The 18,580-nt window shown below is 43.3% G+C and overlaps 1 protein-coding gene across 1 annotated transcript; it reads right to left on the reverse strand.

The window, feature by feature from the left end:
• Positions 1–146: 146 nt before the first annotated feature.
• On the reverse strand, positions 147–18,370 carry crb1 (crumbs cell polarity complex component 1). The gene is made up of 13 exons (XM_030784329.1): positions 18,349–18,370; positions 17,270–17,869; positions 16,049–16,244; positions 15,628–15,767; positions 14,632–14,814; positions 11,910–12,857; positions 10,575–11,125; positions 10,006–10,171; positions 8,337–9,237; positions 7,309–7,353; positions 6,641–6,763; positions 5,548–5,674; positions 147–365 (listed from the first exon to the last, which is right to left on the reverse strand). Exons 1-13 carry the CDS (start codon positions 18,368–18,370, stop codon positions 147–149), a joined length of 4,221 nt encoding a protein of 1,406 aa, XP_030640189.1.
• Between the last annotated feature and the right edge of the window lie 210 nt (positions 18,371–18,580).

Consider the following 18,580-nt stretch of genomic DNA (forward strand, 5'->3'; position numbering starts at 1 on the left):
GCTTAGCAAATGCTAACGATTTGAACCTTAATTATACACGCAGGACGGCGGAACCCGGACAGCGGTGCCGAGCCGTTGAATGAATTTTAAGTTTGGAAACAAGTCGGTCGTGGTTCAGTCTGTCTGTTTGTTGTTCTGAGGAATTCTCAGATCAGCCTCTCCATTGGCGGAGGCTGAACGATGTTCCACATCTCCACGCGAGAACCCTCTTTCTCCTGGCGGCTGGGGCTGTAGGTCCCGTGAGTAGCCCTGCGGTTGAGCGCCATCACCAGCGCCGTGGCCGATGCAAACAGTACCAAGAGCAGAACCACAGACACGAGGCTCACCGACAGCAGAAGGTCCGAGGCCACACTCTCTGCGTTTAGCTAAAGGAAATCACATAGCAGCTAGAGTCAGTGACAGATGAATGGAGGTGTCATACCATACCAAACTGACATAATGATAAGCACTGAAATGTGACTGTACTTTCTGTATTTCATTCAAATAGACCTGACTGAATGACACATCAAAACTGGTTCTTCTCCACATGGAAAACTAAATTGAAAAGACACAGTCAGAAGAGCATTGTTCCATATAAATTAAACAGGAGGGGTTTTTTTTCTCTGCAAAATGGTCAAAAGAAAATAAAAGTCTTGTATTGTTTTGACATAAGAAGACCACAGTTACTAATGAGTGGATATATATTTATGGTCTATAGATCAAGATAAATTTCAGTTTGTCATTAATTTAAACATAAGTCCCTCGAAAACAGCATGAAAATTTATCCATCATCCTGACATACACACACAAAAGCGCATACAGTCACAGGGAATCCTGTCCTGCACTGGACAGTCTTACACTAGGGCGCTCTACCGGAGCCAGTTTGAAAGAGATGACGGCCAGGTCTGCAGGCGTACAGCTCTGCTCCAGGGCAAGAGGATTCTGCATCCTCTCCATCTGCTGCTTCTCACGCATTTTCACTATCATCAACGCCAGCATAAGGGCTATGACTACCGCTCCGACAAGACACGGAGCCAGAACAGCTGCTACGCGCAAGCTGTGTGGAGCACTCACACTCTGCAGAGAATCACACACACACACACACACCACACAGGAGACATCACACACCCAGCAAGAGGGTATATGTTTGATCGTGTAAAAAAAAAAAAAAAAAAAAAGTGTACCGTTGAAGACAAAAGACCAGCTCGTCTTCTTTTGTGTAAGAGATTGACTAAACTGTTTGAGATTTTTGTATTTCAGTAACTGCCTTGCACACTTGCATTACCATTGCTCTGAATTGTTTAACAGTGTACTAGAACGACCAAAATGCAATTATTCTTCATTACTATAAAAAAATAAAATACATATGAACTTACATGTGTGATGTTGCCTTGATATATGGTTGTATTACCCTGAACTGTTGAGAGATTATTAATTACGGAAAAATTCAATAGAATGAAATATATGATAATTAAGGAGAGTGCTCCTTAATTACAGTTAATTGAAGTTAATCCAAGGAACATGATAAACAAGGATTTTAAAAATGAAACTGAAAATATTTTCTATTGCTTTGGCTTTTCGTAGTGCAAAGCACAACCACAATGCTCTGTAATAATAATAATAATAATAATAATAATAATAATAATAATAATAATAATAATCCCTTGAGGAATGTATGAATTCAGATATTATTGCCATATATTAGTGGTATTACATGCAACAAATGTCTTCTTGCTAGCATGCAAATCCTCCACGGCTTGTGCCTGTGTTCATGCAAACATATACACATTACCTCCCAAGAAACATGGGTAAATCTTTCCAGTCAGAAAGACATAGGTCAGCCAGCACATTATTAAGCCAGCAGGTCCCCTTTATTAGACTGAAAAGTCTGTAGGTTCCATTTGTTTGAGTGAAAAGTCACAGATGAGGGCCAAGGCCAGCGTCTCACCTCTCGGGCCAAATTCAGCTGATCTCAACACCAACTTTTTCTGTGGGCAATGGTCTGTGTGTGTGTGTGTGTGTGTGTGTGCTTGTGAGAGAGAGAAAGAAGGAGAGATAGTATGTGTGTGTGTGTGTGCGTGTGTGTGTGCTTGTGAGAGAGAGAGAAAGAAGGAGAGATAGTATGTGTGTGTGTGTGTGTGTTTGTGTGTGCGCGTGAGTGTCTGCATGCGTGCGTGCGAGAGTGACTTTCTCTAGAAAAACGAGCTTGTCACACAGATAAGCTGCTCCAATACTTTTCCCTGCAGCACTAAGACCTGCCAGGCTGCCACCACCCCTGTGATGCTGACTTGCATTTCGCATGAAGTGTGCAGCCTTGTTTTTTGCTTGCACAGCACTTTTCAGACAGTCTGAAGACAGCCACTCAGTACAGCCACACACACACACACACACACACACACACACACACACACACAAAGACAGCCCATGAAAGTGAGAGTTAGAACCTCATCAAACTAGATCAGTCACCGTTACTGTTGTGCCGTAGTACTGTAAGATACCTAATGTTGTTAAAACACTAACATCTTATTAAAATGTTAGTTCATTCCAAACAGATTTTTTATTATCGTCATCTTTTCTTTCTTAGCAGCTCACAGCTGTTCTTATGGTTACATTTTAGCATGGAGCAGACAGATGGGTAATTGACATGTAATTTTATCTCAGAACTGGTATTACAGTTCCTGGGAAAAGCCTAAAAAAAAAAGGTCAAAATTCTGTGAATAATCTCTTTTTTTTTCCCCGACTGGACCAATTTAATCCTTAAAGGGATTCAGCGTCAACTTTGTTGTGAAACCCTGTTGTGAAAATGTTATGAAGTCATAAAATTTGAGCAAATCCCCTTGGACAGTTTCATTTTCACTTGGAGAAAGTGACTCCAAATCGCACCGAATCCCACTGAGAAGCAGCAATAAAACATCTTTAAACGAGGTGATTTTTTTTTTCCTTGGTTTTTTTTTCCCCCCTGTGCTTCCATATCCTGTTAGCGGAGATTAGCGTTGCCGAGAAGAGCTATCTTTAGGTCTTACATCACTGTACTTTTCTTACGTTAAGGACAACCTGCTTTACACAAACACAATGCTTCAGACACTTCTCACGCACAACTCAGAACCCAATCAACCGAGCAAACACACATTTTCACAACTCTTTAACAACTTCATCAAATTCCTTTTGAGTGACTGGAAAATGATATCATCTTTTCTCTCTGGTGCTTAGAACAACTGATTTGGCCGCTGAAAAAAAATATGACAAATATCTCTAGGTCTATGTCAATTTCCCTGCAAATACAGTTGTTTGAATTCAGGCCTGAAGTTTTCTCTGGTCCTGAGTCCAATCTTTGCTTTGATCCATTTACACAGTGTACCCACATCGCTTGCTGTCAGCATCTATGGCTCTTATAAGGAGCGGGGAGAAGGGTACACACACACACACACACACACACACACACACACACAAAAAAAAATGCTGACTTGTCATTTTTGAAGCCGGTTCTAAGACAGCGTGGTCTATCGCTCTGGTTTTGATATCTTTGACAGTCTGGGTACAGAGGGGCTGTCCTTCAAAATTCTGCTATCTGTTATAACTTAGTCTCAAAATGTCTCAAAACACACACACACACACACACAGACACACACACACACACACACACACAGACACACACACACACACACACAAAATCAGTGGATGACACAATGGAGAGACAGCTAAAGCAATGTGAAGAGAGGACAGAAAAAAAAACACATTCAGAAAGGAAAAACAGAACAGAGAAAAAAATGTTTATTTGAAGACAGAAGACAACAGTTCAAAGACAGGACATGTAAGACATGAGTGAGGGGCTTTTTTTTAGGATGTAGTAAACATACAAACAGTGAAAGAGACAGACAAACAGACAGGAAGAAACCGACAGGCTATGAGAGAATACACAAAATAGCCATGAGCTGTCGTACTGAACAGCAGCTGGGAGACTTTGTAAGATCATATGTACGATGTTAAGTATCTGTGTTACAGCTGGGAGACTTTGTCAGATCATATGTACGATGTTAAGTATCTGTGTTACAGCTGGGAGACTTTGTAAGATCATATGTACGATGTTAAGTATCTGTGTTACAGCTGGGAGACTTTGTAAGATCATATGTACGATGTTAAGTATCTGTGTTACAGCTGGGAGACTTTGTAAGATCATATATACGATGTTAAGTATCTGTGTTACAGCTGGGAGACTTTGTAAGATCATATGTACGATGTTAAGTATCTGTGTTACAGCTGGGAGACTTTGTAAGATCATATGTACGATGTTAAGTATCTGTGTTACAGCTGGGAGACTTTTTGAGATCATATGATGTTAAGTAGCTGTTTTACAGCTGAGAGACTTTGTTAGATCATATGTATGATGTTAATTAGCTGTGTTAAAGCTGGGAGACTTTGCGAGATAGTATGTATGATGTTAAGTAGCTGTTATACAGCTGGGAGCCTTTCTGAGATCATATGATGTTAAGTAGCTGCGTTACACATATGCCACTGTTTTGGGAAAGTACCAATTTTGTCAAATGCCCCAAAAGTATCTAAGACACTCATCTAAATAAAGCATCCTGTCTACAGTCTCTCCCTCTCGCTCTTCTAATACATTACATCTAAATTGATCCTCTTTAGAAAAAACCTACTTCAAGGTTTTCAAAAAAAAAAAGAAAGAAAAAAAAGAAAAGGTCAGTCAGTATGTTAATGTTTGACACATTCTGTGAAAGTCATAAAGGATGCATTCCTTTCCGCTATGGACTCCCCTTGAAAATCATCCTTATACTTTTCAGCTGATGCTATAATTTAATTAGCGTTTCAAGCCTTTCATGTTACTTTTGTGACTAAAGTCATCCTTACTGACTCATTTCAGGTCTATGTTTTTTTTTTGCAACCTTTTGTTCTTTTCTTAGCATAAATCCAAACAGTTTTAAATCAAACAAAGAGGGAACAGTGCCATGTTTCATTGAGGAGTAAAAATTGCACGACTCTTACAAAGTGAATTTAAGGCACAACAGAGAGCTCTTATACGAAATATGTACAGTCAAATCTCTCATCAGTTACAACTAATTAGGAACAACATCACATGTAAGTAGTGAGTTCTCGGGACCCATGGCAGGTGACTGCCTGATGAGCAGGGGGGAGTACACAGCCAGTCATATCTCTAAATCTTCGTTTATTACAGTAAGGGACAAGAATGGATGACTAGATTAAGTCTAAAGCTAGTCCACAGCCTCAGTAGTGTTTAACCAACCCACTCTGAATCGTGTTTATACTCTCCTGAACAACCAAGTCAACAGCTGGAATATAACAATCTATTAGAGAGATATATACAGACCTCTATACAGACCTCTTAAGAATACAGAGAAACACATAGACACACAGACACAGACACAGATACAGACACACACGCGCGCACACACACACTCACAGACACACTAATCACTCCTCAGCGGCCCACTCCACCTCTGGTTCATCGTCCAGGCGTAAGATCAGGTACGACAGCAGCTGAAAGAGGTGCTGCCACAGCAGGATGGCAACGTAAAAATAAAGATCGCTTACGTCGATTTGACAGGTCTCGCCGGCGTAGCTCATGTCACACACGCAGTGGAATTTGTTGACCATGTTGCGGCAGTAACCACCGTTCAGACAGGGGTTGGACTTGCACTCGTCCACGTCCTGTTCACACCTGTTCACACACATGGACAGGGACAGGGACAGAGACAGGGACAGGGACAGAGACAGAGACAGAGACAGGGACAGGGACAGGGACAGGGACAGGGACAGGGACAGAGACAGGGGCAGAGACAGAGACAGGGACAGCGACAGAGACAGAGACAGAGACAGGGACAGAGACAGGGGCAGAGACAGAGACAGGGACAGGGACAGGGACAGAGACAGGGGCAGAGACAGAGACAGGGACAGGGACAGGGACAGGGACAGGGACAGAGACAGAGACAGAGACAGAGACAGAGACAGAGAAGAGAAGAGAAGAGAAGAGAAGAGAAGAGAAGAGAAGAGAAGAGAAGAGTGTTAATTCACTCTTTCATCCAGTGTTGAAAATCGACAGATTGGCTCAAACAGGCTGGGGGGGTGGGGCGGGGGGGTCAAATAATTCCATTTCTTGGGAATTAGGAGAAATCTGTTTGTCAAGATGTGAAAACCCATTCGGTTTCACATTATCCACTATAGAGGTGGAGCTACAAACAATACTAAAATAATTTGGAAAATATTTCCAGGACAAAGGTGAAAATGTGGTTGCTTAACAATAATAACAATAATAATAATAATAATAATAATAATAATAATAATAATAATAATAATGATATCAAACCATATTAAAACAATTAAAACAATAATATCAAACCATCATATTAAAAAACAGAATAAACCCTGTTATTCTCTTGACATCTCAGAGTATTCATTAGTATTCAGAGTAGCATTCGAAGCCCTCTCCTTAAAAGGTCATGAAAATAAATACAACGGGGCACTGGAGTATTTTTCATTCTGAAGATATTAAGGTGTAATGTCAACATGAACTGGAAGAGTTATGAATCAGCTAGAGCAATGTTAAATGAGGTCAAGCCATTCCCATTGATCATGGTTAATTAAGGCAGTGTTATTCCATGACGGTGGGGGGGGCTTGTTGGCTAACCGATGACCAGTGAACCCAGGCATGCAGTTGCAGGTCAGGTCTGTCTCAGTGCAGTTCCCCCCGTTAAAGCAGGTGTAGCTGTGGTGCTCATCCCCGCAGACGGAAACCGGGAGTTTGGGCACCCTGGAAGGGTAAGCAGATGGAGAGAGGGAGGGAGAGAGAGAGAGAGAGAGCAGATGATGAAGAGACCAACCTCCCCCTGCAGGCCCTGAGAGAGCAGCCCCTATCCGTCTGCCCACCCCTACTGCGTCCCGACACCAAAGAGGATTAAAACGCCATCAGGATAATGAAATTAGCATCTCAATAGACCTCCTGACTCACGGACACCGAGTGCATATTCACCTACAGCAATATCTGGATATATTAATATGAAAGTAATAAACTCAGACCCACCTTCAGGGATCCATACCGAACATCTTACAATAGAAAGATTGTGTGTAGGGTATTACGATATGATACGAGCATATTTTCTCTGTCGCACTCAGTTTGCTTTGCTTTGTATGTGGCATCATTACAGTCAACTGTGCGATCATCCATCTGGACCATTTTACTAATGCCTCTCAAGGCTTTTTTTTGTTTGTTTTTTTTTTAGCACAGCGAGAAATAACTGAGAAACAGAAATAGAACAGAAAAAAAAGATTCAAATGAAAGAAAGAGAATGAGCTTACACGTCCTTGACAGTGATGTACCACGGAATTTCTTCGATCTCATTGCTGTGAAACAGAGAAAAAAAAAAGAAAAGAAAAAAAAGGAGAGAGCAAGTGAGGAGAGGACAAACAAATAAGAAAAAAAAAAGAAAGATTTTTGTTACAGGAAAACTTTGAACCAAAGGCCTCTCCCATAGAGGGAGTAGCTTAGCATCTCCTGATAGTGAGCGGCTGTTGAAAGGGTAGAAAAGGAAGTTAGGAAGTAGACTGGGGGGGGGGGCAGTATTTATGTGATAACTGCTGGCAGGCATTGCGCAGATAACGCCTAAACAAAAATGCACTAGAGAAGAGCTCTCTCTCTCACCGGTGACTCTTGAGATGCTTAAGTACAGCTATAGCCACCACTACTGCATGAAAACGACATTACAAAGAATGCACACACACACACAAACACACACACACACAGGAACAATGTGATAAAAAAAAAAATGCTTAGAGGATTTGTGTTTTTGTTTAACTAATCAGCCCCCAGGCTATAGTGTTCATAAAAAGGAATATTACAGTTGTGTTTTCTTGAGAACTTTTCATCACAAAGAGTAGATTTTTTTTTTTTTTTGAAATTCAAGATGTTGTTTCTTGAGAATATTGTTGTTACTCTTGGTGCCTTATTTGAATTTGAGGCTTCTTTCCACAGTTTCTCTCTTTTTTTCTTTTTTTTTTTTTTTACCTCAGATCAAGGTTAAGGAGTGAGACGTGGGACCAGGATCTCCACAAACAGCCACCCTAACTGAAAAACTAATGAGTAGGGTTTTTTTTTTTTCTTGTTTGTCTCCTTCATTCACAGGGTTTTGTTTTTCATTTCAATTTCAAGTAGACTGAACAAACACTTTTCAGTGAGCTTTAAAGAGAGCAGATTTTCCTCAAGAAGAAGAAGAAGAAGAAGAAGAAGAAGAAGAAGAGGAACAACAAAACAACAGCAACAACCAAAAATACTGATTCTGTAAATACTTTTAAGATGGCAGCTTCGTGGAATTTGTGGTAGGACTTACTTGCAGTAAGGTCCTGTGAAATTTTCAGCGCAGAGGCAAGAGTACTGGTTAATACCGCGGAGGCAGGTGCCCCCGTTTACACATTTATGATTATGACAGGTGTCCACCTCCACCTCACAGTTGGTGCCCGTGTAACCAACCTCACACACGCATTCATAGGCCAGAGTTACGCTGGTGCAGTTGCCATGGATGCACGGGTTGGAGGCACACGTGTCAGAGGTGAGCTCGCACCGCGGGCCGGCCAGGCCAGAGGGGCAGGTGCAGTTAAACGCGTTGAAGAGGTCGTAGCATTCGCCCAAATTCAGGCAGGGGTCGGGCCGGCACACGTCGGCCCCGCGGCAGCCGCTCTGCACGAGGCCGGGCGACATCCTCAGAAACTGCTCCACCTGAGTGCGAGGCAGCTTCACCTCTGAGTTGCTGTAGTAAGGCAACGCGATTCCTCCAATCTCCACGGTTCCCAGACAACCAATCAGATTCCAGCCCGCCTCCGGGCCCAGTCCCCCTAGAAAAATATCCGCTCCCTCCCTTAAAAAGTCCAGATTGCCAGAATCTTCCTCAGAGATGACCGGTTCCATCCCATCCAGACTCATGGTCCAGGTGGAGGTACTGGCCCAGGCCTTGGACATGAAGAGCTCCACACTGTGCCATTCTCCATCAGCTATAAATCTCTGACTGTGCAGTTTCAGAGGGGCGGAGGCTGTTCCGCTCTGCATCTCCAGGTGGAGCAGGCCCTCCTGTACGGACACCGTCACAAAGTCGAGACCTTTCTCTGCATGCAGCACAGCTGCATTGGGTCTGCGGGTACGAATGGTGAAAGAAATTTTGCTGAGGTTGCGTGAGATGTAGCCATTCCCACGATAGGACACCATTTCTTCATCCAGAAAGGTGGCATTGGAAATGCCTACGGGAGACAACGCATGGAAATGTCGGTTAGTGTTTAAATCATATTCCTGCACGAATTACTAAACACCCAATCTGATCTAAAATGCTAAAGAATGTGCTATGAGATTACTGTTAACTGATATAAGACGTAGTTTGAGAAGAATGAGAATGAATCGAGAAACAGACTGCTCCTTCCATCTTTGCTCAGCATTTTACATCTCCATCAATGCAAGTTAATTCATTAAGTGATTCTTTCGATACATTTTCACTGGCTGATGTAAAATATTTAGGGGGTAGCACTGTTTTTTTTCCCCTCTTTTTCATGAGACTTGTCATACAGGGGTAACGTGACTGACTGACAGTACAACTCAATGTATATCAAAGGTAATCCGAAGGTGGCTAATCCCAGCTCAAATAAATCTGCCCCCTCAGGAGATTAAACGCCACTAACATATTGTGTTGTTTAAGGTCGACTCTACTGGCAGAAAGGCTTACAACTTTGCACTGCAACTTAAAAGTGGACCAGATCAACAAAAAACACACAGGATGTCTAATCTAGTCCATTTTTTAGATTAGACCAGATTAGATTGGATTAGATTAGATTAAATTAGTACAGATGTACAGTTTACTTTGTAAGATAGTATTGTGAATCTGAGGGTGTCTGTATAGTCACTTTGCAAGATAATATTGTGAATTTTAGAGTGCCTTTACATATATATATATGTGCCTGCATGAACGTGTGTGTGTATGTGTGTTTGTGTGTGTGTCTGTTTATCTATTCACTCACATTCATAACCATGGTCGATGGTGTGGCATGTCGCCTCTGGTGGGCATGGCATGAGTTCACACCATTTGACCTCCTCACATCGACGTCCCGCAGTGTTAGGTGGGCACACACAGGTGAAGTCATCCCACACTGCGTAACACATTCCTCCATTCTCACACGGGTTTTTCTACAACATGCACACACACACACACACACACACACACACACACACACACACACACACACACAATGTACAGAACATTTAGAGAAATGTACAAGTCAATACGTATGCAGAGCTGGTTAGAATTGAGAGCCTGTTGTAATTTAACATTTAAACAAATCTCATATATATGACATGAAGACTCAAAGCCGAAACCTAAATGATTTAAAACACTTAACGGGCAACCATTCAGTGACAAGTAATCTGTAATTAAATCACTAATTAAGAAGCTGGTATGTGAGCCACTTGAGGAAATGAAAAGGAAGGAACCATTTAGAGCAGAGAAAGGCAGCTTTAAGCTGATAACTGACAGGTTGGGTTAACATAACCGTTAAACTCTAAAGCGTAAGGACCACATTTCGTGCCTTACCATACAGGAGTTATCTCCAGTGCAGCCACGCGTGACATTGGCCATGCGCTGCGGGGGGTGCGTACTCCCCGAAACGCCCAGCGGGAAGAACTCCAGATTCCTATCGTTAAGCCGCAAATCCTGGATACAGCCCTTGAAGTAACCCCCGAAAGCGGCGGCGGCCTTAGGCTCCACAAGACCCCCGACGTAGACCGCGTCCCCATCTTGAACGTGGACCGATCGGACGTCCACCGGCCCGGCCCGGCGATCCGATTCCGACAGGGTCATCTGGTTCTGCTCGACGGTCACGCTGACAAAGTGAATGTCGCCGTCGTCGATCGAGCTTTCTCCCCGGATCGCCTCAAAGTTGTTGACCTGCACGACGACACGCCCTTGATCCAGCCACATGCGTAGGTACTGGCTGGTGGCATTAGCCAGAACCAGCAAGAGACCGGTCTGCCTGCGTGTGCGTACAAACATGGACAGCCTCATGTCCTGCTCTGTCTCCCCACTGACAGTGAACACAGCATAGCTCTGTGAGTCTCCATTGCCAAACCTGGCGGTCACATACTCTGTTAAGAAACGTGGAAACAACTGATTACAAAATCAGAATATAAAACACTATTTTGTACACAAAAATAATCCCATTTAGTAAATGAAGTGCAAGTGTGAAGCCTAACTGAAAAACCTCTAATCCACTCGCAAAGTCTTTAGCAAGCCAAATCGATTTGGAGGATGTTAAGTTACTGTGAATTCTGTCAAATTGGAATTTTAGAAGTTTGGCAGTCCTCTGAGGCTACTTCAAAGACTTAAATGCAAAACACAAGACGTTTGACAAATCTTGTCAGTTTTTGACAGTCCAAGACTCAGACATTTGATCTGGGTTAAGCTTTAGGAAAAACTTCTAGCATCTTATTCAGCGTTCAGGTGAAGCACAAGTCAGAGCCTCTGAGGCACTAACAAAACACTTACACCTTCAGATTACTGATGTTACATGGACCATATTTGAGAAAAAAGTTTTGTTTGGGTCATTCACTTTACAGCATGTGTGTGTGAGAACTCAAAAGTGTAGAACTACTGTGTAAGGGAAAACTGACTTGAGTCATGTTTTAAAATTAGCAGTGGTTGTGGTTTACTAGTAAAAAAAAACATGTTAACAAGCTGTTAGTGACCACACAATGTTCTTGTGCTATTTTGTTTTTAAGTACTTAAACATAGACGCAGCGTTTACTGCTGCAGAATATGAACAATTAAAATTGTGTCAGAAACACGTGACTTGCTGTTTGACCTCTTGAACTTATTGAAACGAACACCTCATCTGTAATTTTTCATCCTTCCCATAGGGGGAGCTATTACCATCTGAGCAGTTCTGCCCCACGTATGGCCTCTGGCACTTGCATTGATATCCCTGCCACAGGTTGATGCAGTGCCCTCTGTTCTCACAGGGGTTTTCCAGGCACCGGTCCCAATGGTTGCATCCACGAGTCACATTCACCGCTGAGCTGCTCAGCCAATCCTCAGGCACCATCAACTGTGAGTCCACAAACAGGTCCCTCAGGCAGCCAATGAACGTCGAGCCAAATTTCGAGGGGCCGTCTCCCTCCGCCAAACCTCCAATAAACGTACTCTGCAGGGTAGGCTCCATCCCCGTAGAACTGCTTTCCACCTCAGTCAAGCTCTGGCACCACTCCCCCTCGCAGGGTCTCAAGAGGCGGAGAGCCAGAACCCCGTCATCCAGCACGGCCTCCACCGCGTGCCACTCCCCATCTGTCACATTGTGGGGCAGGTCAACAGCCCAGCTGTGCCTGTCAGAGGTGGTGCTGTCCTCTATGCTCAAGCTGAGGTGCAAGCGTCCATCTAAAAGCTCTAAGCTGAGGAGAGCTCCCCCGTCACTGCCCCGTTGGAAGAGCATGGCGCTGGGCAGCACAGTCCTGAAGCTCAGCGTGATGTTGGAGGACGCCTCCACGTCCAGCAGGGGCGTCCGGAGCTGCAGGTAGCTGCCAGGTGACTCAAAGGAGAAAGTGGTGGACATTTGGCAGCGCGAGCCGGCGAAGCCCGGCCGGCAGGAGCAGCTGTAACCGTGGAGACCCTCGCTGAGGAAAGGCACACAGGTTGCCTCATTTTGACACTCGTGCCCCTCACAGCCCAGAAGCCGCTCCGTGCAGTTGCGACCTCCGTACAGGACTCCATTTTGGCTCTGCGGAGGGCAGTGGCAGATATAGCCACGCTGGGTGTCCTCACATACGCCCCCATTCTGGCATGGACCCTTTTCACATTCAATCACATCTTCTTCACAAAGTACTCCTGGACAAAACAAACAAACAAACAGGTAAACAGTTAACCCAACACCTGTATGGATACATGCACCAAATAATAATTTCTTTCCAACACCATATCACTGAATTTGATGTTGTTCAGCACTCCTAGAGGACATATTCCATTTTACTCAGTAGACAGTGGGTTCCTCTGTACATTTGTACATTAAAGCCTGCATTGGCTGGTTGTGCTTTGCTTCAATGGTGCATGTAATCTGCTTTGTAATTTGTAGTTGAATGGAAATGCTGATCCCACCATTATGTCTAAAGTTCACAGCTCAGCTACTGGATTATACAGTTTAGTATTCAGTTAATGACTCCTCGTAAATATGGCCAAGCAACGCAATTTGCATAATGATGAAACTCTGCTGGCAAGTAGTTGTGCCATGGAGAAGGCCTTTGTGTGTGAGTGTGTGTGTGTGTGTGTGTGTGTGTGTGTGTGTGTGTGTGCGTGCGTGCGTACATATGCGTGTGTGCATTTGTGTGTGCATGTGCGTGCGTGCGTGCGTGCGTGCGTGCGTGTGTGTGTTTTCTGTTGATTATTATGACTTTGGCTATATACAGTTCTATTACAGTAACGGCAGCAACCAGTTAAGGTGAAGTGTTTTGTTACGTCCATGCAACAGACAATACATCCAGAACTCTAACACACACACACAGACATACACACACACACATACACACACACAGAATTAAATTCAAATATTAAAAGATTGTAAATGTAGCAATAATCACAAAACACATTATCAAGAAACAGCATTCCTTTGCATGTACTCTGCACAAAGACATTTTTACATTTCACCTGGTGTGAATCCACATCAAGCTTCCCCAGTCAGGAGAACTAAATGAACAAACTGTTTAGAAACATATACATATATATACACACACATACAATTTTTTTTTTTACCTGCACTGAATAACAGGATAGTCCAGACCAACACTCTGAGTATCATCATAACTACTGGTTAGTCCAGGAAGTTAACACACATCCATTAATGTGCGTTGTCCAATGGAAAAGCTCATCTCTCTTATTATCCATGTCAATGTCTTGGCCTTCGACGTCCGCTTCTTTTTCCACAAAGGAATCTGACTCACCCGGGGCAAAAGTCTCCTCAATCAGGATCCACGAGATTAGCTTAATGCAATTTGAGCATCTTACCTTTAGCGGAGGAACAATTTTAGAAGCCAGTTCTTAGTCCTAGTCACCGCATGCTACTACCTGGCATACAGCTGATCGCGACTGTTTGTTTTACATAAGCGAAAATGCTAGAAATCTGCTTTCATAACACGTGCATTCTAACACCGCAAACTAACAACTTGTTTTTTTCCCTCAGCCGGAGCTACTGGATCCGTCCTTCTGAGGAATGGAGCTTAAGCTGAGAAATAACCCCCGTCAGTGAAGTCAGATTATGTGCTTAGACTCTCCACCAGAGGTTACATACAGTATATTACACGTTATAACAACCTCCTACAAAATATACACACACACACACACACAAAAATCATTCTGCAATCTTTCAACACCCAAGCTTCAGGCTGAGCTTGGCTCCTATACTGCCACTACTCTATAGCCTTAACTTAATGATACCAATATTATACCAGTGTCAGCTGTCATTTACATGAAAATTCAGGGATAACATGGTAATGTGATGATTATTGTGACGTGTATGAAGTTTCTCTGTATCATTTGTCCCTATCTGAATCAACTGTTATACAGCTGGTTATGGCCTGAGTAGGGTTATTGATGTAATACGTGGAGTTACCCGTGTGTCCTGGCTGACATTTGCATATGAAGCCCGCGACATGACTGGGGTCGTAGTGGGGTGGGAACAGGGGCTCGATGCCATAAAGCCCAGGCTGGGAGAGTTCCATACAGGTGCCTCCACGGAGACAGGGGCTGCTGGCACACTCATCCACGTCCACTTCACAGTGACTGCCCGCAAACCCTGTCCCAAACAAACAAACAAACGAAAATAAACAATTAAACAAAAAAAAAAAAAATATATATATAACAACCACCACAACGCAGTGGAGAGGGGGACTAGGTTCATCTGTGTCGATGTTTTAAACATGTGTTAAAACCATAGCACAACCGGGGAAATGTAATAAAATTAGTTTTATGACAAATACTTGCGATGTTTTTGGTATGACTCTCGCTGACCTCGGCTTTGGCTAATCTGGACCCTACCGCGGTTGAAATGAAAACAAGAGATCGTTTGTAATTTCACAATAGTGCAGTGTAATTCGGCTTGTACACACGTGGAGATTAATTTCAGTAGCGTGACATTGGCTGTAATGGGCTCAAGTCTGGATGGCTGAGGGCCAGCCATGGGGCAGCCTGCAGACGCATGAACGCATATTCACTCTCGTATTCTCAATGGCAGAGCTGGTCTACTGCAAATAAGCCGCAGTGGGTGAGTTGTGGCCATGGCTGCTGATCTGTGGTCAGTTGTGACATTCAGCTGGTGGTAGATGGTTGGTAAGGGAGTGACAGTGTCTCTGACTAGGCAAAGGAAAAAGTTGGCTTGTAGAATATAGTGCTCAGTAAGTTTTTAACTCTCACTCTCCTAGAAATCATATAGCCTACTATATAAGTGGAGTCAAGCTGATTGAAGATCAGCACTTTAAAACTGCAACTTTATCTATCTATCTATCTATCTATCTATCTATCTATCTATCTATCTATCTATCTATCTATCTATCTATCTATCTATCAAAAAACTGAGAGAGGACATGGTTGCCTCCTCTATGTATTTTACCTGGCCAGCATTTGCAAGTGTAGTTCCCATCCTTGTCCTGACAGATGGCACTGTTGAGGCATGGCTGAAAGTAGCATGGGGGAATGGGCTCCTCACAATGGACTCCAATAAAGCCCGTCTCAGCGCAGTTACAGGCGTAACTGAGAGAGAATGTTTCAAACTGTGAGACTTTGGCTTGAATATAATTAAACCATTAAATAAAATAACTTCAAAGATCTGAGGACCTCTGAATCTAAAATGTTAAAAAAAAATCGAAATATTTTTATTCTAAATTATTTAAATATCTCTGTATGGCGTTTATTGATAAATGGGTCTGTGAAAAATCTATCACTTGGAAAACATATTTCATTATAATATTTTTTTTCTATGAAAGATGACAGGAAACAATGCGGATATGCCAAAATCTAATTAATGCTTTTACCTATTAATGCCATCAATACATGTTGCTCCATTTTGGCATGGCTGGCTCCAGCACTCATCAATGTTAATTCCACAGCGGTCTCCTTGGAAACCCGCCGCACACGTGCAGGAGAAGCCGTTCACGTTGTCACGGCAACTGCCCCCGTGGAGGCAGGGTTGTGATTGACACTCGTCAATTTCAGTCTCGCAGCTGGCACCTGCCACATCAGAGGGAAAAGAACAGAGAGAACGAGAGAGAGAGAGAGAGTGAGAGAGAGCGAGAGAGAGAGAGAGAGAGAGAGAGAGAGAGAGAGAGAGAGAGAAAGAGAGAGAAAGGGAGATCAACTCAGTGGGGCCCATTTCCTTATCTCTGATCTGTGTTTGGCTGAAAGCACCATCTGGAATGGCTGCAGATCAAGCAGAGAAAGGTAAAGTATTCAGTGTGAATTATTTTGCGGTTACTCCAGATAACTAACTGATGTTAAAGTGTCATTCCCTACTGGATGTGGTTGATTATGTCTCTTGGTTACCATCTCAGGTTCATTTTTTTTTATTATTATTATTATTATTTTTTTTTTTTTATCAAAATGTTTAATTATTTATCTTGGCGCTATACGTGTGTTGAGGTTGTCTTGCATATAATGCATGTAATTTGTTATTTGATAATATCTGGCTAATTCATGACACACATCACTCTCGAGCAGAATCATCTCACGTTCTCATTAATAAGACAAATAGTTGCACATCTGGTTGATCACACTTTGATTCAGTCATATGTTGCAGATCTTCAATCATGCTTTATCTGATTGTGTATTGTCCTATAATTACAATAACTATAATGACATTAATTTCTCTTTTGTCTCCTCAGTACACTTCCATATCGGTCCTTTCCCCTGCTCTGTGCTGTGACAATACACAGTATTGTAATGTACAGTTTTTCCCCAAAGTGCTGAGCATGTAGAATGCAAATCAGGGTGAGCATACCACTAGGCTGCCACTAGATGGAGACATTTCAATGCGCTTTGGAGGAACGGCCTCTTTCGCAAGAAACCAGGAACCAGAACATCTCTTGTCTGGCATCTTAATTTTGAGATTCAACATTAAAATGCCAAGAATTTCATTTGGTTGAAGAGTTTGGTGGTATGAGTGATTGAATTTCATTTGGTTGAAGAGTTTGGTGGTATGAGTGAATGAAACGATGGATGTGTCAAGACTATGACCTTCACATGCCCCCAGAGCTCACCTGTGTATCCCGGACTGCACAGACAGGAGTAGTGGCCGATCTTATTAACACAGGTGGCTCCGTTCTGACAGGGCCGTGAGATGCATTCGTCCACCTCAATATCACAACGCGCACCCTGGAAACCCGGCACGCAGAAGCAGGTGGGACCGTCGTCTTGGCTACGGCAAAGGGCTCCGTTCTGGCATGGATTTGGAGTGCAATGGTCGACCTCCTCCTCACACAGAGCCCCCTTGTAACCGGGACGGCATACACACACGTAGCCTGGCTCGGACGGTTCTAACAGCGGTTTGCACCAGACCTCTTCCCCACAATGCCTCTTGGCACAGAGCTGGACTTGGGATTGGCAGATGTGTCCAGATTCGTCCAGCGTGCAGTGGCACGCCAGTTCCTGAGAGTAGGCGTTAGTAAGTTGGCATGTTGCGTTGTCATGACAGACGGGAACGTGGCATAGGGCATTGGAGGAGCTGCAGTGTGAGTTGGCAAAGGCAGGACCTATAGATGGACACCGGCAGAGGAAGTCTGTAGGGCCATCTCTACACGTGGCACCATTTTGACAGGGCTTGGACAAACAGAGTGAAGACGCCTTCAGGGGCGTAACACCTAAAAGGAAAACACAACAGAAAAATTGTCAAACCATCATACATTTTGAATATATTTGCATGTGAGCCACTTTAAGCCAACATTACCTACAAAAAAATAAAGTCGAGCTCAACCCCGTAGCCCTCTCCCAGGACAATAGAGGATTATTTCGAGAAAAAAAAACAGGTTGAGCAGTATGTGGACACATGGGTTAAAAGCCGGTTTTGAAACGAGTGTGACCGTTTTAATCATAAACAATTCCTCGGATTGAGTACACGTCCTTTCTTCTGATAGTGTGTTCTCATCCTTTAAATAGATCTTTGATTCTCAGAGTCGAGCATCGCTGTCAATACGGATTTAGGGTATGAGCTGAGCATGTGACGGTGTTCTGTTCCAGATGATTGCTAATTGATCCTGGTAATTGCTAATAGCATAATAGAATAGCTGATCGTTCTATTTTGAGATGAACTGGGAGCATTGCACGTACTGCGTCCACTGACCAAGGTCACGCGACTGACGCATCCCTTACCCTGACAAACAACAAGCGACAACAAACAACACAAAGACACACACACACACACACACACACACAACAGAAAAATATCTTGGTCAGAAAGAAAAGCTGACCACCATGTATATAATAAGCATAGTTGCCGTTTTGCCTATATGTGAACAGCCAATCTGGTTTTCTCAGCCATACCTCGGAGAAAACTAATTTAAAAAATGACAGTC

This window comes from Chanos chanos, chromosome 9 (assembly GCF_902362185.1).
Source record: "Chanos chanos chromosome 9, fChaCha1.1, whole genome shotgun sequence".
In the NCBI taxonomy this organism is placed as follows: domain Eukaryota; kingdom Metazoa; phylum Chordata; class Actinopteri; order Gonorynchiformes; family Chanidae; genus Chanos; species Chanos chanos.